The sequence below is a fragment of the Coregonus clupeaformis genome, chromosome 21 (assembly GCF_020615455.1).
Source record: "Coregonus clupeaformis isolate EN_2021a chromosome 21, ASM2061545v1, whole genome shotgun sequence".
Classification (NCBI taxonomy): Eukaryota; Metazoa; Chordata; class Actinopteri; order Salmoniformes; family Salmonidae; genus Coregonus; species Coregonus clupeaformis.
In genome coordinates, this window is record NC_059212.1 from 3,989,287 (window position 1) to 4,014,550 (window position 25,264).

The following is a 25,264-nucleotide window of genomic DNA, read 5'->3' on the forward strand; positions in this document are numbered from 1 at the left end:
GGAGACAGGGAAGGTGAAGGGAGGAGACAGGGGAGGTGAAGGGAGGAGACAGGGAAGGTGAAGGGAGGAGACAGCGGTGGTGAAGGGAGGAGACAGGGGTGGTGAAGGGAGGAGACAGGGAAGGTGAAGGGAGGAGACAGGGGTGGTGGAGGGAGGAGACAGGGGAGGTGAAGGGAGGAGAAATGTGACAACAGATTACAATAACAGGAACTGTTATTGTGTGAGTATATATACAGCCATTGATTGGCGAGGAGAGGGAGTAGTAATTGTTTGATTAACAGGAGGGGAGGAGTTGTAAATTGTTTGATTGTTTCAGGTGTGGTCTTTCCTCCAGAACATCAGTTATGTTACACATAACACCATGTATAGCCAAGCTACTGTTGCTCTGTCCCATGAATGTTTACTAGTTATCAGACAGATCAGTGCCGACGGCCATCCTGCTTTCTGACTGAAGACAATGGACCTCTAATCCCTAACCTCTGACCCGTGTGTGTTCTAGCCCGAGGCCATCAGTGGTTCCTCCAGAATGAAGGGGGGCAGTGCCACCAAGATATTACTGGAGACTGTCCTGACGGCCGCACACACAGCTGCCTTCACCAACACACACGTCACACACAGGTTTTAGTCACACACACGCATCCCTCACACCTGCAAACACACAAACACGCACGTTAAGTATATTGAAAACACAGAAATACATCCTAAAAAATGTGTTTCAGCCATGTGTGTATCTGTGTGTGTATCTGTGTGTGTGCTGTGTGTATCTGCGTGTATCTGTGGGTGTTTCTGTGTGTATCTGTGTGTGTTTCTGTGTGTATCTGCGTGTATTTGTGTGTGTGTGTGTGTGTGTGTGTGTGTGTGTGTATCTGTGTGTGTGTGTCTGTGTGTATCTGTGTGTGTTTCTGTGTGTATCTGTGTGTGTTTCTGTGTGTATCTGTGTGTGTGTGTATCTGTGTGGGTTTGTGTGTGTATCTGTGTGTGTTTCCATGTGTATCTGTGTGTGTGTGTGTGTGTGTGTGTGTGTGTGTGTGTGTGTATCTGTGTGTGTGTGTGTGTGTCTGTGTGTATCTGTGTGTATCTGTGTGGGTTTGTGTGTGTATCTGTGTGTGTGTGTGTTTGTCTGTGTGTGTGTGTGTATCTGTGTGTGTGTGTGTGTGTGTGTGTGTGTGTGTGTGTGTGTTTGTCTGTGTGTGTGTATCTATGTGTGTGTGTGTGTGTGTTTGTCTGTGTGTGTTCTACAGAGTTCTCCTGGACAGGATGAGAGAATATGAGCGAGTCCATAGCATCACCTACAGTCACAGTGACCAGATAGCAACACTGCTACAGACCGCAGGACTCAGGCACGACAACTTCAGACAAACATCTGACATCAACTTCAGACAAACAACTGTGGTTCAAATGCTGAGATTGCCCATGTTCTTTGGTTGTGTGTGTTTCAGTTTGCAGTGTGGTGGGCGTGTGTGTTACCTGGCCTGGGGGTCTCTGGGCTTAGTGGGACTCCTCGATGCCAGCGAATGTATCCCTACCTTCGGAGCAGGTGAGTGTGTTTGAGGAGAGGGAGGGGAGATAGTGGACTTATACATGGACACGATACAGACCATGTGGATGTGTGTTAGTGATTGTGAAGTAAATACCAAATTACTGTGTGTGTGTGTGTGTGTGTGTGTGTGTGTGTGTGTGTGTGTGTGTCTGTGTGTGTGTGTGTCTGTGTGTGTGTGTGTGTCTGTGTTTCTGTGTGTGGTATGTGTGTGTGTGTGTGTGTGGTGTGTGGGTGTGTGTGTGTGTCAGACTATGAGGACATCCGAGGCTTCATCAGTGGAGGATACCAGGACATGGACAACATAGAGGGAGACCTCACACCACTGGTACAGTACTGCTGTTGGTGACATCACTGGTACAGTACTACTGTTGGTGACATCACTGGTACAGTACTACTGTTGGTGACATCACTGGTACAGTATTGCTGTTGGTGACATCACTGGTACAGTACTGCTGTTGGTGACATCACTGGTACAGTACTGCTGTTGGTGACATCACTGGTACAGTACTGCTGTTGGTGACATCACTGGTACAGTATTACTGTTGGTGACATCACTGGTACAGTTTTGCTGTTCGTGACATCACTGGTACAGTACTACTGTTGGTGACATCACTGGTACAGTACTGCTGTTGGTGAGATCACTGGTACAGTATTGCTGTTGGTGACATCACTGGTACAGTATTGCTGTTGGTGACATCACTGGTACAGTACTACTGTTGGTGACATCACTAGTACAGTACTGCTGTTGGTGACATCACTGGTACAGTACTGCTGTTGGTGACATCACTGGTACAGTACTGCTGTTGGTGACCTGGCCTGATGGCCTTTAGAGAGGTTTCCAGAGTTTACAGGATAAATAGTTTAGTCCCGTTCATCATCAGGCAGAAAAGACTGCCCAGCCAAATGTCAGCAGAAAGGAGACCATGAGTCATGGGCAATATATTTTACACAGTGCGAGAGAGCTGACACGCTTATTTTATTACCAGATTTTCTAACAGTGTGTGTGTGTGTCTGTGTGTGTGTGTATGTATGTATGTGTGTCTGTGTGTGTGTGTGTTTCCAGGGTCCCCAGTTCTGTATAGCCCATGAGGACTTTGTGGGTCTGGTTCTGCCTACTGTGAGTGACAGAGACACCGTCCTACTGCTGTACACATGTCATGGTGAGCCCACTGAGCTAAAGCCTGGGCAGTAACCCATGTCCTTGGGTCTTAGACAAGGTTACTTCCATCACGTGGGCATAAACGGTGTCTACAGAGTGTTTGGTTCTATGCGTTGTGTCGTTTAAATGAAAGGTTGCACGATATATATTTCACTAATCTAACAACGTAGATTGATTGTATTCCTTCTAAACAGTCAAAAGTTTTTATTAAAAAAAGTATAATTAGACACTTCTATTTTTACAATTTGAATTACATTTATCAAAAACTGACATACCAACATTGTGGCTTTGACGTAAAGAAAGGAACATCCTGCTGGTGGCTTCGGTGGTGGAGGCCAATCAACGGGCCAGGGTTCCAATCTGGAAGCACGGTTTCGACTGCTCCTACAGTTTTGCTTCGGTACTGCAGTTTAACTGACACCCGGTCCAGAAATACAATTTCCATAGATGGTTACATAGAGAAGTCAGATTTGACAATTCCCAATAAGACACCTTAGCCATCACCTTTGTCCACAAATCATCATTAATGTTTACGTACACTGAGTGGATAAAACATTAGGAACACATGCTCTTTCCATGACATAGATTGACCAGGTGAATCCAGGTGAAAGCTATGATCCCTTATTGATGTCACTTGTTAAGTCCACTTCAATCACTGTAGATGAAGGGGAGGAGACAGGTTAAAGAAGGCTTTTTAAGCCTTGAGACATGGATTGTGTATGTGTGCCATTCAGATGGTGAATGGGCAAGACAAAATATTTAAGTGCCTTTGAACGAGGTTTGGTAGTTGGTTCTAGGCGCACCGGTTTAAGTGTGTCAAGAACTGCAACGCTGCTGGGTTTTTCACACTCAACAGTTTCCTGTGTGTATCAATAATGGTCCACCACCCAAAGGACATCCAGCCAACTTGACACAACTGTGAGAAGTGTTAGAGTCAACATCGGCCAGCATCCCTGTGTAACGCTTTCAACACCTTGTAGAGTCCATGCCCCGACAAATTGAGGCTGTTCTGAGGGGCAAAAGGGGGTGGAACTCAATATTAGGAAGGTGTTCCAAATGTTTTCTACACTCAGTGTACTGTATATAGACAAGTTTGACTTTGTGGCTGTGTTATCTAGTGGATACCATGCAGACGTGAGTAGATTACCTTGAAAATACAGGTGGACATCTTCGATGCAATGTCCAGTTGTTATCGTACCTCAGTGAGGCGAATCGGGTAAGTAGGTACTAAAGTGGTCAAAGACTGTAATGTTATGTTGCTAGTAGATTATAAAAAACTAAGACAGACAGCTATCTACAGTGAGAGAAAAAAGTATTTGATCCCCTGCTGATTTTGTACGTTTGCCCACTGACAAAGAAATGATCAGTCTATAATTTTAATGGTAGTGAGAGACAGAATAACAACAAAAAAATCCAGAAAAACGCATGTAAGAAATGTTATAAATTGATTTGCATTTTAATGAGGGAAATAAGTATTTGACCCCTCTGCAAAACATGACTGGTGGCAAAACCCTTGTTGGCAATCACAGAGGTCAGACGTTTCTTGTAGTTGGCCACCAGGTTTGCACACATCTCAGGAGGGATTTTGTCCCACTCCTCTTTGCTTATCTTCTCCAAGTCATTAAGGTTTTGAGGCTGACGTCTGGCAACTCGAACCTTCAGCTCCCTCCACAGATTTTCTATGGGATTAAGGTCTGGAGACTGGCTAGGCCACTCCAGGACCTTAATGTGCTTCTTCTTGAGCCACTCCTTTGTTGCCTTGGCCGTGTGTTTTGAGTCATTGTCATGCTGGAATACCCATCCACGACCCATTTTCAATGCCCTGGCTGAGGGAAGGAGGTTCTCACCCAAGATTTGACGGTACATGGCCCCGTCCATCGTCCCTTTGATGCAATAAAGTTGTCCTGTCCCCTTAGCATAAAAACACCCCCAAAGCATAATGTTTCCACCTCCATGTTTGACGGTGGGGATGTGTTCTTGGGGTCATAGGCAGCATTCCTCCTCCTCCAAACATGGCGAGTTGAGTTGATGCCAAAGAGCTCTGACCACAACACTTTCACCCAGTTCTCCTCTGAATCATTCAGATGTTCATTGGAAGACTTCAGACGGGCATGTATATGTGCTTTCTTGAGCAGGGGGACCTTGCGGGCACTGCAGGATTTCAGTCCTTCACGGCGTAGTGTGTTACCAATTGTTTTCTTGGTGACTATGGTCCCAGCTGCCTTGAGATCATTGACAAGATCATCCTGTGTAGTTCTGGGCTGATTCCTCACCGTTCTCATGATCATTGCAACTCCACGAGGTGAGATCTTGCATGGAGCCCCAGGCCGAGGGAGATTGACAGTTCTTTTGTGTTTCTTCCATTTGCGAATAATCGCACCAGCTATTGTCACCTTCTCACCAAGCTGCTTGGCGATGGTCTTGTAGCCCATTCCAGCCTTGTGTAGGTCTACAATCTTGTCCCTGACATCCTTGGAGAGCTCTTTGGTCTTGGCCATGGTGGAGAGTTTGGAATCTGATTGATTGATTGCTTCTGTGGACAGGTGTCTTTTATAAAAGGTAACAAACTGAGATTAGGAGCACTCCCTTTAAGAGTGTGCTCCTAATCTCAGCTCATTACCTGTATAAAAGACACCTGGGAGCCAGAAATCTTTCTGATTGAGAGGGGGTCAAATACTTATTTCCCTCATTAAAATGCTAATCAATTTATAACATTTTTGACATGCGTTTTTCTGGATTTTTGGTTGTTATTCTGTCTCTCACTGTTCAAATAAACGTACCATTAAAATTATAGACTGATCATGTCTTTGTCAGTGGGCAAACGTACAAAATCATCAGGGGATCAAATACTTTTTTCCCTCACTGTAAGTGCACCGGACCATGCAAAATGAACTGGCCCACTCGGATCCCGCCGCGGTCATCCCCCTCTTCAAAGGGGGTGACACTCTAGATCCAAACTGTTACAGACCTATATCCATCCTGCCCTGCCTTTCGACATTATTTGAAAGCCAAGTTAACAAACAGATCACCGACCATTTCGAATCCCACTGTACCTTCTCCGCTATGCAATCCGGTTTCCGAGCTGGTCATGGGTGCACCTCAGCCACGCTCAAGGTCCTAAACGATATTATAACCGCAATCAATAAAAGACAGTACTGCGCAGCCTTCTTCATCGACCTGGCCAAGGCTTTCGACTCTGTCAACCACCGCATTCTTATTGGCAGACTAAATAGCCTTGGTTTCTCAAATGACTGCCTTGCCTGGTTCACCAACTACTTCTCAGATAGAGTTCAATGTGTGAAATCGGAGGGCCTGTTGTCTGGACCTCTGGCAGTCTCTATGGGGGTGCCACAGGGTTCAATTCTCGGGCCGACTCTATTCTCTGTGTATATCAATGATGTCACTCTTGCTGCTGGTGACGCTCGGATCCACCTCTATGCGGACGACACCATTTTGTATACATCTGGCCCTTCATTGGACGCTGTGTTAACAAACCTCCAAACGAGCTTCAACGCCATACAACACTCTTTCCGTAGCCTCCAACTGCTCTTAAACACTAGTAAAACTAAATACATGCTCTTCAACCGAACGCTGCTTGCACCCGCCCACCCGACTAGAATCACTACTCTCGGTGGGTATGACCTAGAGTATGTGGACAACTTCAAATACCTAAGTGTCTGGTTAGACTGTAAACTCTCCTTCCAGACTCACATTAAGCATCTCCAATCAAAAGTTAGATCTAGAATCGGCTTCCTATTTCATAACAAAGCCTCCTTCACTCATGCTGCCAAACATGCCCTCGTAAAACTGACTATCCTTCCGATCCTTGACTTCGGCGATGTCATTTACAAAATAGCCTCCAACACTCTACTCAGCAAATTGGATGTAGTCTATCACAGTGCCATCTATTTTGTCACCAAAGCCCCATATACTACCCACCATTGTGACCTGTACGCTCTTGTTGGCTGGCTCTCACTACATATTCATCGCCAAACCCACTGGCTCCAGGTCATCTATAAATCACTGCTAGGCAAATCCCTGTCTTATCTTAGCTCACTGGTCACCATAGCAACACCCACCCGTAGTCTGCGCTCCAGCAGGTATATCTCACTGGTCATCCCCAAAGCCAACACCTCCTTTGGCCGCCATTCCTTCCAGTTCTCTGCTGCCAATGACTGGAACGAACTGCAAAAATCTCTGAAGCTGGAGACTCTTATCTCCCTCACTAACATTAAGCGTCAGTTGTCAGAGCAGCTTACCGATCACTGCACCTGTACACAGCCATTCTGAAATTAGCCCACCCAACTACCTCATCCCCTTATTGTTATTTATTTTGCTAATTTGCACCCCAGTATCTCTATTTGCACATCAGCTTTTGCACATCTATCATTCCAGTGTTAATACAAAATGGTAACTATTTTGCACTATGCCTTACCTCCATAACTTACTACATTCGCACACACTGTATACAAGTATTTGAGAACAAGTATTTGATACACTGCCGATTTTGCAGGTTTTCCTACTTACAAAGCATGTAGAGGTCTGTAATTTTTTTTATCATAGGTACACTTCAACTGTGAGAGACGGAATCTAAAACAAAAATCCTGAAAATCACATTGTATGATTTTTAAGTAATTAATTTGCATTTTATTGCAAGACATAAGTATTTGATACATCAAAAAAGCAGAACTTCATATTTGGAACAGAAACCATTGTTTGCAATTACAGAGATCATATGTTTCCTGTAGATCTTGACCAGGTTTGCACACACTGCAGCAGGGATTTTGGCCCACTCCTCCATACAAACCTTCTCCAGATCCTTCAGGTTTCGGGGCTGTCGCTGGGCAATACGGACTTTCAGCTCCCTCCAAAGATTTTCTATTGGGTTCAGGTCTGGAGACTGGCTAGGCCACTCCAGGACCTTGAGATGCTTCTTACAGAGCCACTCCTTAGTTGCCCTGGCTGTGTGTTTCGGGTCGTTGTCATGCTGGAAGACCCAGCCACGGCCCATCTTCAATGCTCTTACTGAGGGAAGGAGGTTGTTGGCCAAGATCTCGCGATACATGGCCCCATCCATCCTCCCCTCAATACGGTGCAGTCGTCCTGTCCCCTTTGCAGAAAAGCATCCCCAAAGAATGATGTTTCCACCTCAATGCTTCACGGTTGGGATGGTGTTCTTGGGGTTGTACTCATCCTTCTTCTTCCTCCAAACACGACGAGTGGAGTTCAGACCAAAAAGCTCTATTTCTGGCTCATCAGACCACATGGCCTTCTCCCATTCCTCCTCTGGATCATCCAGATGGTCATTGGCAAACTTCAGACGGGCCTGAACATGCGCTGGCTTGAGCAGGGGGACCTTGCGTGCGCTGCAGGATTTTAATCCATGACGGCGTAGTGTGTTACTAATGGTTTTCTTTGAGACTGTGGTCCCAGCTCTCTTCAGGTCATTGACCAGGTCCTGCCGTGTAGTTCTGGGCTTATCCCTCACCTTCCTCATGATCATTGATGCCCCACGAGGTGAGATCTTGCATGGAGCCCCAGACCGAGGGTGATTGACTGTCATCTTGAACTTCTTCAATTTTCTAATAATTGCGCCAACAGTTGTTGCCTTCTCACCAGCTGCTTGCCTATTGTCCTGTAGCCCATCCAAGCCTTGAGAAGGTCTACAATTTTATCCCTGATGTCCTTACACAGCTCTCTTGTCTTGGCCATTGTGGAGAGGTTGGAGTTTGTTTGATTGAGTGTGTGGACAGGTGTCTTATATACAGGTAACGAGTTCAAACAGGTGCAGTTAATACAGGTAATGAGTGGAGAACAGGAGGGCTTCTTAAAGAAAAACTAACAGGTCTGTGAGAGCCGGAATTCTTACTGGTTGGTAGGTGATCAAATACTTATGTCATGCAATAAAATGCAAATTAATTACTTAAAAATCATACAATGTGATTTTCAGGATTTTTGTTTTAGATTCCGTCTCTCACAGTTGAAGTGTACCTATGATGAAAATTACAGACCTCTACATGCTTTGTAAGTAGGAAAACCTGCAAAATCGGCAGTGTATCAAATACTTGTTCTCCCCACTGTATATCTTTTCTGTTGTATTTTTGACTTTATGTTTTGTTTACCCCATATGTAACTCTGTGTTGTTGTTTTTATCGCACTGCTTTGCTTTATCTTGGCCAGATCGCAGTTGTAAATGAGAACTTGTTCTCAAGCTAGTTAGCGGTGTGTAGCTAGTTAGCGGTGCGCGCTAATAGCATTTCAATCGGTGACGTCACTCGCTCTGAGACCTTGAAGTAGTTGTTTGTGTTAGCCATTATACCTGGATGTATTGCTACTGCTGCTAGTAACGTTAGTAACGTTAGCACTCAGGTTACCGTTATACCTGGATTTACTGTTACTGCTGCTAGTAACATTAGTAACGTTGGCATTCAGGTTAGCATGTGGCTAGCTATAGCTAGCATCAGCCAACAACAGAGTTTTAGCCAGTTTGGTTATAGATGTTCAATGTATACTATGATGGTAAAGGTTTATCTTGATTTTGTGTAACAGTACGAGAAATGCTGAGGTGCTGAACTGCTAATAAGTGATGTGCTTCAAGGCTACTAGTGGTTAGGGGCTATGCTAAGAGCCTAAAGGGGCTATGCTAAGAGCCTAAAGGGGCTATGCTAAGAGCCTAAAGGGGCTATGCTAAGAGCCTAAAGGGGCTATGCTAAGAGCCTAAAGGGGCTATGCTAAGAGCCTAAAGGGGCTATGCTAAGAGCCTAAAGGGGCTATGCTAACAGCCTAAAGGGGCTATGCTAACAGCCTGCACTCTGTATAAGTGCTAAAAAATGTTTTAGCTGATACAGAGTAAAGAAACAGGATATAGTCAGATGGTCATTTGGCTTTATTCAGAGTGCAAAAAAATGATTTTTTTCTAAAACAATGAGGACTCGGTCTGTTGTGGTCTTCACCGTCTTATGTGGACAGTGGCGTCACTCCTGAGTTCTTCTATTGACGTAACTTTTCCGAACGCTTTTCCGACATGACTTCTGATAAAATATCAATTTTACCCAAAACACAAATGTAATGTGATATGTCGTATTGGGACTTTTAGTTAGAAGTATGAAACCAATCAGAATGTTTAACAACAACCTAATTCTGCAGTCTTCCCTTTAAAGGCAATTTACCTGCATTCTCGGAGATCCCACTCGCGGTAAACGCTGCATACATCGGAAATTGCTTTTAAACGCCGCAATTCCTATAACCCGCGCTCGGATTGAATTCCAGCCTTTGTCTCTGTCCCAGACGATGTCATCTGTTCTTCTTTAGATAACATCAGTGATGTAGAGAAGATGGCCCACAGAGTCAGAGAGAAGACCTCCAACCTCCACACTCTCTATCACGGACTAGAGGGAGACACTGCTGTTGTACGTCAATCAGTGTGTGTGTGTGTGTGCATACGTACATGCGTGTGTTTGTTTTGCTGCGTGAGTGCCTGTGTGTGTGTGTGTGTGTGTGTGTGTTAACTGTGTTGTGTGTTTTCAGGACAGCATTGGTCTCCTGTGTTCATCTGTCCTCAACATGACCTGGCCCTCTTCTTCTACTGTTGACGGCCTTCTCCACATGGTACAACACATGACTTCTGTCAGTTTGATACAGCTCTGTATGTAGCTCTGTATGTAGCTCTGTATGTAGCTCTGGATGTAGCCCTGTATGTAGCCCTGTATGTAGCTCTGTACGTAGCTCTATATGTAGCTCTGGATGTAGCTCTATATGTAGCTCTGTATGTAGCTCTGTATGTAGCTCTGTAGCTCTGTATGTAGCTCTGTATGTAGCTCTGGATGTAGCTCTGGATGTAGCTCTGGATGTAGCTCTGTATGTAGCTCTGTATGTAGCTCTGTATGTAGCTCTGGATGTAGCTCTGGATGTAGCTCTGGATGTAGCCCTGTATGTAGCTATGGATGTAGCTCTGGATGTAGCTCTGGATGTAGCTCTGTATGTAGCTCTGTATGTAGTTCTGTATGTAGTTCTGGATGTAGCTCTGTATGTAGCTCTGGATGTAGCTCTGGATGTAGCTCTGTATGTAGCTCTGTATGTAGCTCTGGATGTAGCTCTGGATGTAGCTCTGGATGTAGCTCTGTATGTAGCTCTGTATGTAGCTCTGGATGTAGCTCTGTATGTAGCTCTGGATGTAGCTCTGGATGTAGCTCTGGATGTAGCTCTGGCTGTAGCTCTGGAATGGTCCTTTCATCTGCTCATTCTCAACCCCTCAACTCATCTCATATATATATATATATATATATATATATATATACAGTCATGGCCAAAATTGTTGGCACCCCTGAAATGTTTCCAGAAAATGAAGTATTTCTCACAGAAAAGTATTGAAATTACACATGTTTTGCTATGCACATGTTTATTTCCTTTGTGTGTATTGGAATAACACAAAAAAAACAGGAAAAAAGCAAATTTGACATAATTTCACACAAAACTCAAAAAATGGGCCGGACAAAATGATTGGCACCCTTAACTTAATATTTAGTTGCACACCCTTTGGAAAAAATAACTGAAATCAGTCGCTTCCTATAACCATCAATAAGCTTCTTACACCTCTCACCCGGAATTTTGGACCACTCTTCTTTTGCAAACTGCTCCAGGTCTCTCATATTGGATGGGTGCCTTTTCCCAACAGCAATTTTAAGATCTCTCCACAGGTGTTCAATGGGATTAAGATCTGGACTCATTGCTGGCCACTTCAGAACTCTCCAGCGCTTTGTTGCCATCCATTTCTGGGTGCTTTTTGAAGTATGTTTGGGGTCATTGTCCTGCTGGAAGACCCATGATCTCGGACGCAAACCCAGCTTTCTGACACTGGGCCCTACATTGCGACCCAAAATCCTTTGGTAATCCTCAGATTTCATGATGCCTTGCACACAGTCAAGGCACCCAGTGCCAGAGGCAGCAAAACAACCCCAAAACATCTTTGAACCTCCACCATATTTGACTGTAGGTACTGTGTTCTTTTCTTTGAAGGCTTCATTACATTTTCGGTAAACAGTAGAACGATGTGCTTTACCAAAAAGCTCTATCTTGGTCTCATCTGTCCATAAGACGTTCTCCCAGAAGGAATTTGGCTTACTCATGTACATTTTGGCAAACTGTAGTCTTGCTTTTTTATGTCTCTGTGTCAGCAGTGGGGTCCTCCTGGGTCTCCTGCCATAAGCGTTTCATTTCATTCAAATTTCGACGTATAGTTCGCGCTGACACTGATGCACCCTGAGCCTGCAGGACAGCTTGAATTTCTTTGGAACTTGTTTGGGGCTGCTTATCCACCATCCGGACTATCCTGCGTTGCAACCTTTCATCAATTTTTCTCTTCCGTCCACGTCCAGGGAGATTAGCTACAGTGCCATGGGTTGCAAACTTCTTGATCATGTTGCGCACTGTGGACAAAGGAACATCTAGATCTCTGGAGATGGACTTGTAACCTTGAGATTGTTGATATTTTTCCACAATTTTGGTTCTCAAGTCCTCAGACAGTTCTCTTTTCCTCTTTCTGTTCTCCATGCTTAGTGTGGCACACACAGAAACACAATGCAAAGACTGAGTCAACTTCTCTCCTTTTTATCTGCTTTCAGGTGTGATTTTTAGATTGCCCACACCTGTTACTTGCCCCAGGTGAGTTTAAAGGAGCATCACATGCTTGGAACAAACTTATTTATCCACAATTTTGAAAGGGTGCCAATAACTTTGTCCGGCCCATTTTTTTAGTTTTGTGTGAAATTATGTCAAATTTGCTTTTTTCCTGTTTTTTTTTGTGTTATTCCAATACACACAAAGGAAATAAACATGTGCATAGCAAAACATGTGTAATTTCAATACTTTTCTGTGAGAAATACTTCATTTTCTGGAAAAATTTCAGGGGTGCCAACAATTTTGGCCATGACTGTATATACAGTCTCTCTCTCTCTCTCTCTCTGTCTCTCTCTCTGTATCTCTCTCTGTATCTCTCTCTGTGTCTCTCTCTCTCTGTCTCTCTCTGTCTCTCTCTCTCTCTGTCTCTCTCTCTCTCTCTGTCTCTCTCGGTCTCTCTCTGTCTCTCTCTCTCTCTCTCTCTCTCTCACTCTCTCTCCCCCGCTCTCTCTCTCTCCCCCTCTCTCCTCTCTCTCTCCCCCCACTCTCTCTCTCTCCCCTCACTCTCTCTCTCGCTCTCTCACACAGTGGGAGCTGTCCAGTAAGTTGGTGCTGAATGCTGTGAGTACAGGAAGTCACATCTTAAAGGGAAAGATCTACAGGAACCACATGGTAGACCTACAGGTCACCAACAGCAAACTGTATCACAGGGCTATACACATACTGCAGGTACACACACACACACACACACTACAGGTATACACACACACACACACACACACACTACAGGTATACACACACACACACAAACAAACACATGTTGCTGGTACACACACACATACTGCAGGTACACACACACACACACACACACACACACACACACACACACACACACACACACACACACACACACACACACACACACACACACACACACACACACACACACACACACAAACACACAGTAACCATCTCTCTCTCGGTAGAAGTTGTCAGGTGTCTCCCTGACCAAGTGTGAGGAGGCTCTACTGAAGGCCATCTATAACGTGGAACAACTACCAGAGGTCATCACCTCAGCCGGGGTCACCACACACACCCTCACCGCCAGCCACAGGAACAAGGTAAACACACACACACACACACACACACACACACACACACACACACACACACACACACACACACACACACACACACACCCTCACTGCCAGCCACAGGAACAAGGTAAACACACACACACACACACACACACACACACACCCTCACCGCCAGCCACAGGAACAGGGTAAACACACACACACACACACACACACACACACACACACACACACACACACACACACCCCCTCACCGCCAGCCACAGGAACAAGGTAAACACACACACACACACACACACACACACACACACACACACACACACACACACACACACACACACACACACACACACACACACACACACACACCTCACCGCCAGCCACAGGAACAGGGTAAACACACACACACACACACACACACACACACACACACACACACACACACACACACACACACCCTCACCGCCAGCCACAGGAACAAGGTAAACACACACACACACACACACACTCACGACGCCCGCAGCATGTGGCAGTTGGGCGACAGTCCCTTACGGATCACAAAAGAAGACCCCAAGCCGTGATCTGCCCAACAATAAATCTCTACCAGACCAACTCAATGCATTTTAATGCACGCTTTGACAGTAATAACATTGTGCCGGGTGCGAGGGCCGCCACCGACCCAGAGGATTGGGTGATCTCGCTCTCCGAGGCCGACGTGAGTAAAGGCTTTAAATCGGGTTAATACCCACAAGGCCGCGGAGCCCTATTTGCAGGGCGCGTTCTCAGATCATGCGCAGAACAGCTGGCAGGTAAATTCATGGTAATTTTCAACCTCTCCTTGTCCCATTCAGTAATCGGCAAATGTTTTAAGATGACCACCATCATTCCTGTTCCTAAGAACTCTAAGGGCTTCATGCCACATTGACTACCGCCCTGTAGCACTCACTTCTGTTATCATGAAGTGCTTTGAGAGGCTGGTTATGGCATGCATCAACTCCATCATTCCAGACACCCTAGACCAACTCCAATTTGCATACCGCCCCAACAGATCCATAGACGACACAATCTCAAGTTGCACTCCCCACTGCCCTCACCCACCTAGATAAGAGGAATGCCTATGTGAGAACGCTGTTCATTGACTACAACTCAGCGGTCAACACCATTGTCCCCTCCAAGCTCATCACCAAGCTTAGTAACCTGGGACTGAACACCTCCCTCTGCAACTGCATCCTGGACTTCCTGACGGGCCGCCCCAAAGATGGTGAGGGTAGGCAACATCGCCTCCGCCACGCTGACCCTCAACATGTTGGTCAAACTACCGGTGTGTGCTTAGTGTCCTCCTGTACTCCCTGTTCACCCAGGAAACACCATCATCAAGTTTGCTGACAACACACCGGTAGTGGGCCTGATCACCGGCGACAATGAGACAGACGATAGGGAGGTCAGTGACCCGGCAGTGTGGGGCTGGAACAACAACCTCTCCCTCAATGTCAATAAGATCAAGGAGCAGATCATAGACTACAGGAAAGGGGGGGGGGGCGAGCATGCCCCTGTCCACATCAACGGGGTCGAGATCTTCCAGTTCACAGTCGTGAAGAAGGAGCGACAGCACCTCTTCCCCCTCAGGAGGTTGAAAAGGTTTGGCATGGGCCCTCAAATCCTCAAAAAGTTCTGCAGCTGCACCATTCGAGAGCATCTTGACTGGCTGCATCACTGCGTGGTATGGCAATGGCACCACCCTCGATCGTATGCCGCTACAGAGGGTGGTGCGGACAGCCCAGTACATCACTGGGGCCGAGCTCCCTGCCATCCAGGACCTCTATATCAGGAGGTGTGAAAGGTAGGGCCAGAAAATTGTTAAAGACTCCAGCCACCCAAGCCATAGACCGTTCTCTCTGCCGCCGCACGGCAAGCGGTACCGGAGCATCAAGTCTGACACCAACAGGCTCCTGAACAGCTACTATCCCCATGCCATAAGACTGCTAAATAGCTAACTAAATAGCTAACTAAATAGCTAACTAAATAGCTAACTAAATAGTAAATAGCTAACTAAATAGCTAACTAAATAGCTAACTAAATAGTAAATAGCTAACTAAATAGCTAACTAAATAGCTAACTAAATAGTAAATAGCTAACTAAATAGCTAACTAAATAGCTATCTGAGTTGACCTTTGTATTTTATTCTTATTTTTGTCTCACAGGGCTTTACACACTCACACACTGATACTTCAACACACACACACACACACACAAACACTCACTCCATCATCTGATCACTCACACATAATATGCACATACATTTATACTGACTCTACACACACCTACTCACATACAATCATCATATACGCTGCTGCTACTCTGTTTATCATATATCCTGATGCCTAGTCATCTGACCCCTATACATATCTACCTCCATCACGTCAGTATCCCTGCACATTGTAAATAATGGTACTGGAAATGACCCCTATAGTATATAGTATGCTTCAGTGGAGGCTGCTGAGGAGAGGACAGCTCATAATAATGGATGGAATGGAGTGAGTGTAATGGTATCAAACACATGAAAGGGGATTAGCTTCTGAGAAACTTTGGCACAGTCCTTCAGACTTAGGCACAGTCCCCCTCACAGCACGATTATAGAATTACATCTCACCAAACAGAGCATTTGAGTCAGAGACAGTGTTAGACATCAGAAGACCAGGAGGTGAGACTGTCTGTGGACACCAGAGGAACTCTCTCTCTCTCTCTCTCTCTCTCTCTCTCTCTCTCTCTCTCTCTCTCTCTCTCTCTCTCTCTCTCTCTCTCTCTCTCTCTCTCTCTCTCTCTCTCTCTCTCTCTCTCTCTCTCTCTCTCTCTCTCTCTCTCTCTCTCTCTCTCTCTCTCTCTCTCTCTCTCTCTCTCTCTCTCTCTCTCTCTCTCTCTCTCTTCTCTCCTCTCTCTCTCTCCTCTCTCTCTCTCTCTCTCTCTCTCTCTCTCTCTCTCTCTCTCTCTCTCTCTCTCTCTCTCTCTCTCTCTAGGTGGTCCCGCTGGCACTGGTCTGTCTGCTGATTGGCTGCTCTCTCTCTGAGGCGGAGTCTCGTCTGGAGTCCCACCCAGTGGTGCGTGATGCTGTAGAGGCTTGTCTGACATCATCACCAGGATACCAGACCTCCACAAACCATTGACTTCCTATAGTTGTAAACCACTGTACTTTAATAAGAATAATAATAAGGATAATATATTATTATAATTTAATTAACTATACTTTAATAATATACTTTGATAGGATCAATTTGTACCCTCTATAGGAATCTGTTGGATGTAACCTTAATCATTTATCTTCCATCAATAAAGAGTTGACTAACACTACATGGTATGATCACTATAAGTATAGTGTGAAGTCCATACTGCATTATGCAAGTATTTAGCATGTAGTATCTAATTCTGAACAGCCTTTCCACAGGCAGGGTAAGCCCCCACACAGGGCTGTAGAACAGCAGAGTGTAACCATGACAATAAGGCAGGGTAAGCCCCCACACAGGGCTGTAGAACAGCAGAGTGTAACCATGACAATAAGGCAGGGTAAGCCCCCACACAGGGCTGTAGAACAGCAGACTGTAACCATGACAATAAGGCAGGGTAAGCCCCCACATAGGGCTGTAGAACAGCAGAGTGTAACCATGACAATAAGGCAGGGTAAGCCCCTACATAGGGCTGTAGAACAGCAGAGTGTAACCATGACAATAAGGCAGGGTAAGCCCCTACATAGGGCTGTAGAACAGCAGAGTGTAACCATGACAATAAGGCAGGGTAAGCCCCACATAGGGCTGTAGAACAGCAGAGTGTAACCATGACAATAAGGCAGGGTAAGCCCCCACATAGGGCTGTAGAACAGCAGAGTGTAACCATGACAATAAGGCAGGGTAAGCCCCCACATAGGGCTGTAGAACAGCAGACTGTAACCATGACAATAAGGCAGGGTAAGCCCCCACATAGGGCTGTAGAACAGCAGAGTGTAACCATGACAATAAGGCAGGGTAAGCCCCCCACATAGGGCTGTAGAACAGCAGACTGTAACCATGACAATAAGGCAGGGTAAGCCCCACATAGGGCTGTAGAACAGCAGAGTGTAACCATGACAATAAGGCAGTAAGCCCCCACATAGGGCTGTAGAACAGCAGACTGTAACCATGACAATAAGGCAGGGTAAGCCCCCACATAGGGCTGTAGAACAGCAGACTGTAACCATGACAATAAGGCAGGGTAAGCCCCCACATAGGGCTGTAGAACAGCAGAGTGTAACCATGACAATAAGGCAGGGTAAGCCCCCACATAGGGCTGTAGAACAGCAGACTGTAACCATGACAATAAGGCAGGGTAAGCCCCCACATAGGGCTGTAGAACAGCAGACTGTAACCATGACAATAAGGCAGGGTAAGCCCCCACATAGGGCTGTAGAACAGCAGAGTGTAACCATGACAATAAGGCAGGGTAAGCCCCCACATAGGGCTGTAGAACAGCAGACTGTAACCATGACAATAAGGCAGGGTAAGCCCCCACATAGGGCTGTAGAACAGCAGAGTGTAACCATGACAATAAGGCAGGGTAAGCCCCCCACATAGGGCTGTAGAACAGCAGAGTGTAACCATGACAATAAGGCAGTAAGCACCCACATAGGGCTGTAGAACAGCAGAGTGTAACCATGACAATAAGGCAGGGTAAGCCCCCCACATAGGGCTGTAGAACAGCAGAGTGTAACCATGACAATAAGGCAGGGTAAGCCCCCCACATAGGGCTGTAGAACAGCAGAGTGTAACCATGACAATAAGGCAGGGTAAGCCCCCACATAGGGCTGTAGAACAGCAGAGTGTAACCATGACAATAAGGCAGGGTAAGCTCCCACATAGGGCTGTAGAACAGCAGAGTGTAACCATGACAATAAGGCAGTAAGCCCCCACATAGGGCTGTAGAACAGCAGAGTGTAACCATGACAATAAGGCAGGGTAAGCCCCCACATAGGGCTGTAGAACAGCAGAGTGTAACCATGACAATAAGGCAGGGTAAGCCCCCACATAGGGCTGTAGAACAGCAGAGTGTAACCATGACAATAAGGCAGGGTAAGCCCCCACATAGGGCTGTAGAACAGCAGAGTGTAACCATGACAATAAGGCAGGGTAAGCCCCCACATAGGGCTGTAGAACAGCAGAGTGTAACCATGACAATAAGGCAGGGTAAGCCCCCACATAGGGCTGTAGAACAGCAGAGTGTAACCATGACAATAAGGCAGGGTAAGCCCCCACATAGGGCTGTAGAACAGCAGAGTGTAACCATGACAATAAGGCAGTAAGCCCCCACATAGGGCTGTAGAACAGCAGAGTGTAACCATGACAATAAGGCAGGGTAAGCCCCCACATAGGGCTGTAGAACAGCAGAGTGTAACCATGACAATAAGGCAGTAAGCCCCCACATAGGGCTGTAGAACAGCAGAGTGTAACCATGACAATAAGGCAGGGTAAGCCCCCACATAGGGCTGTAGAACAGCAGAGTGTAACCATGACAATAAGGCAGGGTAAGCCCCCACATAGGGCTGTAGAACAGCAGAGTGTAACCATGACAATAAGGCAGGGTAAGCCCCCACACAGGGCTGTAGAACAGCAGAGTGTAACCATGACAATAAGGCAGGGTAAGCCCCCCACATAGGGCTGTAGAACAGCAGAGTGTAACCATGACAATAAGGCAGGGTAAGCCCCCACATAGGGCTGTAGAACAGCAGACTGTAACCATGACAATAAGGCAGGGTAAGCCCCCACATAGGGTTGTAGAACAGCAGAGTGTAACCATGACAATAAGGCAGGGTAAGCCCCCACATAGGGCTGTAGAACAGCAGAGTGTAACCATGACAATAAGGCAGTAAGCCCCCACATAGGGCTGTAGAACAGCAGAGTGTAACCATTACAATAAGGCAGGGTAAGCCCCCACATAGGGCTGTAGAACAGCAGAGTGTAACCATGACAATAAGGCAGGGTAAGCCCCCCACATAGGGCTGTAGAACAGCAGTGTAACCATGACAATAAGGCAGGGTAAGCCCCCACATAGGGCTGTAGAACAGCAGAGTGTAACCATGACAATAAGGCAGGGTAAGCCCCCACATAGGGCTGTAGAACAGCAGAGTGTAACCATGACAATAAGGCAGGGTAAGCCCCCACATAGGGCTGTAGAACAGCAGACTGTAACCATGACAATAAGGCAGGGTAAGCCCCCACATAGGGCAGTAGAACAGCAGAGTGTAACCATGACAATAAGGCAGGGTAAGCCCCCACATAGGGCTGTAGAACAGCAGAGTGTAACCATGACAATAAGGCAGGGTAAGCCCCCACATAGGGCTGTAGAACAGCAGAGTGTAACCATGACAATAAGGCAGGGTAAGCCCCCACATAGGGCTGTAGAACAGCAGACTGTAACCATGACAATAAGGCAGGGTAAGCCCCCACATAGGGCTGTAGAACAGCAGAGTGTAACCATGACAATAAGGCAGGGTAAGCCCCCACATAGGGCTGTAGAACGGCAGAGTGTAACCATGACAATAAGTCAGGGTAAGCCCCCACACAGGGCTGTAGAACAGCAGAGTGTAACCATGACAATAAGGCAGGGTAAGCCCCCACATAGGGCTGTAGAACAGCAGAGTGTAACCATGACAATAAGGCAGGGTAAGCCCCCACATAGGGCTGTAGAACAGCAGAGTGTAACCATGACAATAAGGCAGTAAGCCCCCACATAGGGCTGTAGAACAGCAGAGTGTAACCATGACAATAAGGCAGGGTAAGCCCCAACATAGGGCTGTAGAACAGCAGAGTGTAACCATGACAATAAGGCAGTAAGCCCCCACATAGGGCTGTAGAACAGCAGAGTGTAGCCATGACAATAAGGCAGGGTAAGCCCCCACATAGGGCTGTAGAACAGCAGAGTGTAACCATGACAATAAGGCAGGGTAAGCCCCCACACAGGGCTGTAGAACAGCAGAGTGTAACCATGACAATAAGGCAGGGTAAGCCCCCACATAGGGCTGTAGAACAGCAGAGTGTAACCATGACAATAAGGCAGGGTAAGCCCCCACATAGGGCTGTAGAACAGCAGACTGTAACCATGACAATAAGGCAGGGTAAGCCCCCACATAGGGTTGTAGAACAGCAGAGTGTAACCATGACAATAAGGCAGGGTAAGCCCCCACATAGGGCTGTAGAACAGCAGAGTGTAACCATGACAATAAGGCAGTAAGCCCCCACATAGGGCTGTAGAACAGCAGAGTGTAACCATTACAATAAGGCAGGGTAAGCCCCCACATAGGGCTGTAGAACAGCAGAGTGTAACCATGACAATAAGGCAGGGTAAGCCCCCACATAGGGCTGTAGAACAGCAGAGTGTAACCATGACAATAAGTCAGGGTAAGCCCCCACATAGGGCTGTAGAACGGCAGAGTGTAACCATGACAATAAGTCAGGGTAAGCCCCCACACAGGGCTGTAGAACAGCAGAGTGTAACCATGACAATAAGGCAGGGTAAGCCCCCACATAGGGCTGTAGAACAGCAGACTGTAACCATGACAATAAGGCAGGGTAAGCCTCCACATAGGGCTGTAGAACAGCAGAGTGTAACCATGACAATAAGGCAGGGTAAGCCCCCACATAGGGCTGTAGAACAGCAGAGTGTAACCATGACAATAAGGCAGGGTAAGCCCCCACATAGGGCTGTAGAACAGCAGAGTGTAACCATGACAATAAGGCAGGGTAAGCCCCCACATAGGGCTGTAGAACAGCAGAGTGTAACCATGACAATAAGGCAGTAAGCCCCCCACATAGGGCTGTAGAACAGCAGAGTGTAACCATGACAATAAGGCAGGGTAAGCCCCCCACATAGGGCTGTAGAACAGCAGAGTGTAACCATGACAATAAGGCAGTAAGCCCCCACATAGGGCTGTAGAACAGCAGAGTGTAACCATGACAATAAGGCAGGGTAAGCCCCCACATAGGGCTGTAGAACAGCAGAGTGTAACCATGACAATAAGGCAGGGTAAGCCCCCACACAGGGCTGTAGAACAGCAGAGTGTAACCATGACAATAAGGCAGGGTAAGCCCCCACATAGGGCTGTAGAACAGCAGAGTGTAACCATGACAATAAGGCAGGGTAAGCCCCCACATAGGGCTGTAGAACAGCAGACTGTAACCATGACAATAAGGCAGTAAGCCCCCACATAGGGCTGTAGAACAGCAGAGTGTAACCATTACAATAAGGCAGGGTAAGCCCCCACATAGGGCTGTAGAACAGCAGAGTGTAACCATGACAATAAGGCAGGGTAAGCCCCCACATAGGGCTGTAGAACAGCAGTGTAACCATGACAATAAGGCAGGGTAAGCCCCCACATAGGGCTGTAGAACAGCAGAGTGTAACCATGACAATAAGGCAGGGTAAGCCCCCACATAGGGCTGTAGAACAGCAGAGTGTAACCATGACAATAAGGCAGGGTAAGCCCCCACATAGGGCTGTAGAACAGCAGACTGTAACCATGACAATAAGGCAGGGTAAGCCCCCCACATAGGGCAGTAGAACAGCAGACTGTAACCATGACAATAAGGCAGGGTAAGCCCCCACATAGGGCTGTAGAACAGCAGAGTGTAACCATGACAATAAGGCAGGGTAAGCCCCCACATAGGGCTGTAGAACAGCAGAGTGTAACCATGACAATAAGGCAGGGTAAGCCCCCACATAGGGCTGTAGAACAGCAGACTGTAACCATGACAATAAGGCAGGGTAAGCCCCCACATAGGGCTGTAGAACAGCAGAGTGTAACCATGACAATAAGGCAGGGTAAGCCCCCACATAGGGCTGTAGAACGGCAGAGTGTAACCATGACAATAAGGCAGGGTAAGCCCCCACACAGGGCTGTAGAACAGCAGAGTGTAACCATGACAATAAGGCAGGGTAAGCCCCCACATAGGGCTGTAGAACAGCAGACTGTAACCATGACAATAAGGCAGGGTAAGCCTCCACATAGGGCTGTAGAACAGCAGACTGTAACCATGACAATAAGGCAGGGTAAGCCCCCACATATGGCTGTAGAACAGCAGAGTGTAACCATGACAATAAGGCAGGGTAAGCCCCCACATAGGGCTGTAGAACAGCAGACTGTAACCATGACAATAAGGCAGGGTAAGCCCCCACATAGGGCTGTAGAACAGCAGAGTGTAACCATGACAATAAGGCAGGGTAAGCCCCCACATAGGGCTGTAGAACAGCAGAGTGTAACCATGACAATAAGGCAGGGTAAGCCCCCACATAGGGCTGTAGAACAGCAGAGTGTAACCATGACAATAAGGCAGGGTAAGCCCCCACATAGGGCTGTAGAACAGCAGAGTGTAACCATGACAATAAGGCAGGGTAAGCCCCCACACAGGGCTGTAGAACAGCAGAGTGTAACCATGACAATAAGGCAGGGTAAGCCCCCACATAGGGCTGTAGAACAGCAGAGTGTAACCATGACAATAAGGCAGTAAGCCCCCACATAGGGCTGTAGAACAGCAGAGTGTAACCATGACAATAAGGCAGGGTAAGCCCCCACATAGGGCTGTAGAACAGCAGAGTGTAACCATGACAATAAGGCAGGGTAAGCCCCACATAGGGCTGTAGAACAGCAGACTGTAACCATGACAATAAGGCAGGGTAAGCCCCCACATAGGGCTGTAGAACAGCAGAGTGTAACCATGACAATAAGGCAGGGTAAGCCCCCACACAGGGCTGTAGAACAGCAGAGTGTAACCATGACAATAAGGCAGGGTAAGCCCCCACATAGGGCTGTAGAACAGCAGAGTGTAACCATGACAATAAGGCAGGGTAAGCCCCCACATAGGGCTGTAGAACAGCAGAGTGTAACCATGACAATAAGGCAGGGTAAGCCCCCACATAGGGCTGTAGAACAGCAGAGTGTAACCATGACAATAAGGCAGTAAGCCCCCACATAGGGCTGTAGAACAGCAGAGTGTAACCATGACAATAAGGCAGGGTAAGCCCCACATAGGGCTGTAGAACAGCAGAGTGTAACCATGACAATAAGGCAGTAAGCCCCCACATAGGGCTGTAGAACAGCAGAGTGTAACCATGACAATAAGGCAGGGTAAGCCCCCACATAGGGCTGTAGAACAGCAGTGTAACCATGACAATAAGGCAGGGTAAGCCCCCACATAGGGCTGTAGAACAGCAGAGTGTAACCATGACAATAAGGCAGTAAGCCCCCACATAGGGCTGTAGAACAGCAGACGGTAACCATGACAATAAGGCAGCACCAGAGGGCAGTAGAACGTAACTTGAGAAAATCTTTGGCACCTGTAGTTGGAAACAAAGCCATGGGTTGAGTTCCTGCCCGACTAGATGCGTAGGCGTTGCATTGCATCAACCATTGGTTGTGTGCCACGTCATCAACTGGAAAGCAGTCGGGCAGATTGTTATGTCATATGATGTGGTTAGCTGCTATGTTAAACACCTACCCAGGCGCTGTGTAATCTGGCATGCGTCTGCAACGTAGTAGGGAAGGAACTCGACCATATAGAAACTTTGGAGCTGTACGCCATATTGTTGCCTCTGAACATTCCATTTACCCATTCATGAGCTTTGAAGTTCAGACATTTCCATGAACTGCTATTGGACACTCTTGTTTCAGGCTTGACCAGAAGCCTGCAACATGGCTGCATAGCATGGTGTGTCCACATGGTTAGAATATCAGGACCTATAGCCAATGGTCGCCAACATATCAAAGCTGTGATCCACCTCTAGATATTTTGAGTTATTTGTGAACAAAGCCAATATTCTGACACAGTACTGAGGTCATGTTGGTACAGTTCCGGATATAGAGTAGCTGTTTCAGCCCGTTGTCTAAACAATTTCTGCAAAGCAAGTTTACCTAAACAGTCAAGGGGCATACAACATACTTCAGAATATTCAGAACTTCCTGCAATGCATCCATGTTTTCTGCCATTAATCAACATTTCTTTATGTAAATCTCCTGTAGGGATCCGTCTCCCAGCGAGATAATATTTATCACAAACGTGACCCACAGCAAATATAGGATTATGCTTATACTGAGTGGCTGTTTCTGCCTCGTGTCTGTGAGGCTAAGGCTCAGATTGGGCTGTGATGTAAAGTAACCTCAATCCCTCTGTGGCAAATTTAAGACACACACACACACACACACACACACACACACACACACACACACACACACACACACACACACACACAGGTAGAGGATTAGAGTGACACGTGGGTGCTGCTCTCTTCAGAGTGACTGAATTGCTTTAGATCCTGTGACCTACAGCCTGGTGCACCGTACACACACAGTACATGATCTATAGGGACCACGGGATCTATAGGGACCACGGGATCTATAGGGACCACAGGATCTATAGGGACCACGGGATCTAAAGGGACCACAGGATCTAAAGGGACCACAGGATCTAAAGGGACCACGGGATCTAAAGGGACCACGGGATCTATAGGGACCACAGGATCTATAGGGACCACGGGATCTATAGGGACCTCACTCTCCTCTTTACAAAATAGTTAGTCTTTATCTGAACTAGATCCTTTACAAAAGAGTTGAAATGGTCTAGTCAGTGGAAATCTTATGCATGGCACCTTTAAGTAGCAACATATTTCAACTAAACAGTATTTAGTTTAAAACATTTTATTTTATTTATTATTATACATTAAAATACATTAGAATCTTCATTTGAAACTTTACATGGTGTTCCCAAGGTTATGTCACAAAAGATTGACAGCCGAATGGACCAATAGCAGCATAGACATGTCCCATAGCACCACCAACCAACC

At 46.7% G+C, this 25,264-nt stretch overlaps 1 protein-coding gene across 3 annotated transcripts in view; it reads left to right on the forward strand.

Moving 5' to 3' along the window:
* gckr (glucokinase (hexokinase 4) regulator) overlaps nt 1-16,753 on the forward strand; it is a 63,028-nt gene extending 46,275 nt beyond the window's left edge. For 2 of the 3 annotated variants that reach the window (XM_041847275.1, XM_041847277.2), the window contains 9 exons: nt 500-618; nt 1,242-1,537; nt 1,789-1,865; nt 2,604-2,700; nt 10,011-10,108; nt 10,227-10,307; nt 12,903-13,043; nt 13,301-13,435; nt 16,426-16,753. In XM_041847275.1, the coding sequence (XP_041703209.1) occupies nt 500-618; nt 1,242-1,537; nt 1,789-1,865; nt 2,604-2,700; nt 10,011-10,108; nt 10,227-10,307; nt 12,903-13,043; nt 13,301-13,435; nt 16,426-16,572 (1,191 nt within the window). In that variant the 3' untranslated portion in view covers nt 16,573-16,753. The remainder of the gene's footprint in view (nt 1-499; nt 619-1,241; nt 1,538-1,788; nt 1,866-2,603; nt 2,701-10,010; nt 10,109-10,226; nt 10,308-12,902; nt 13,044-13,300; nt 13,436-16,425) is intronic. The other variant, XM_041847276.1, reaches the window with a different exon arrangement.
* Nucleotides 16,754-25,264: the final 8,511 nt, after the last annotated feature.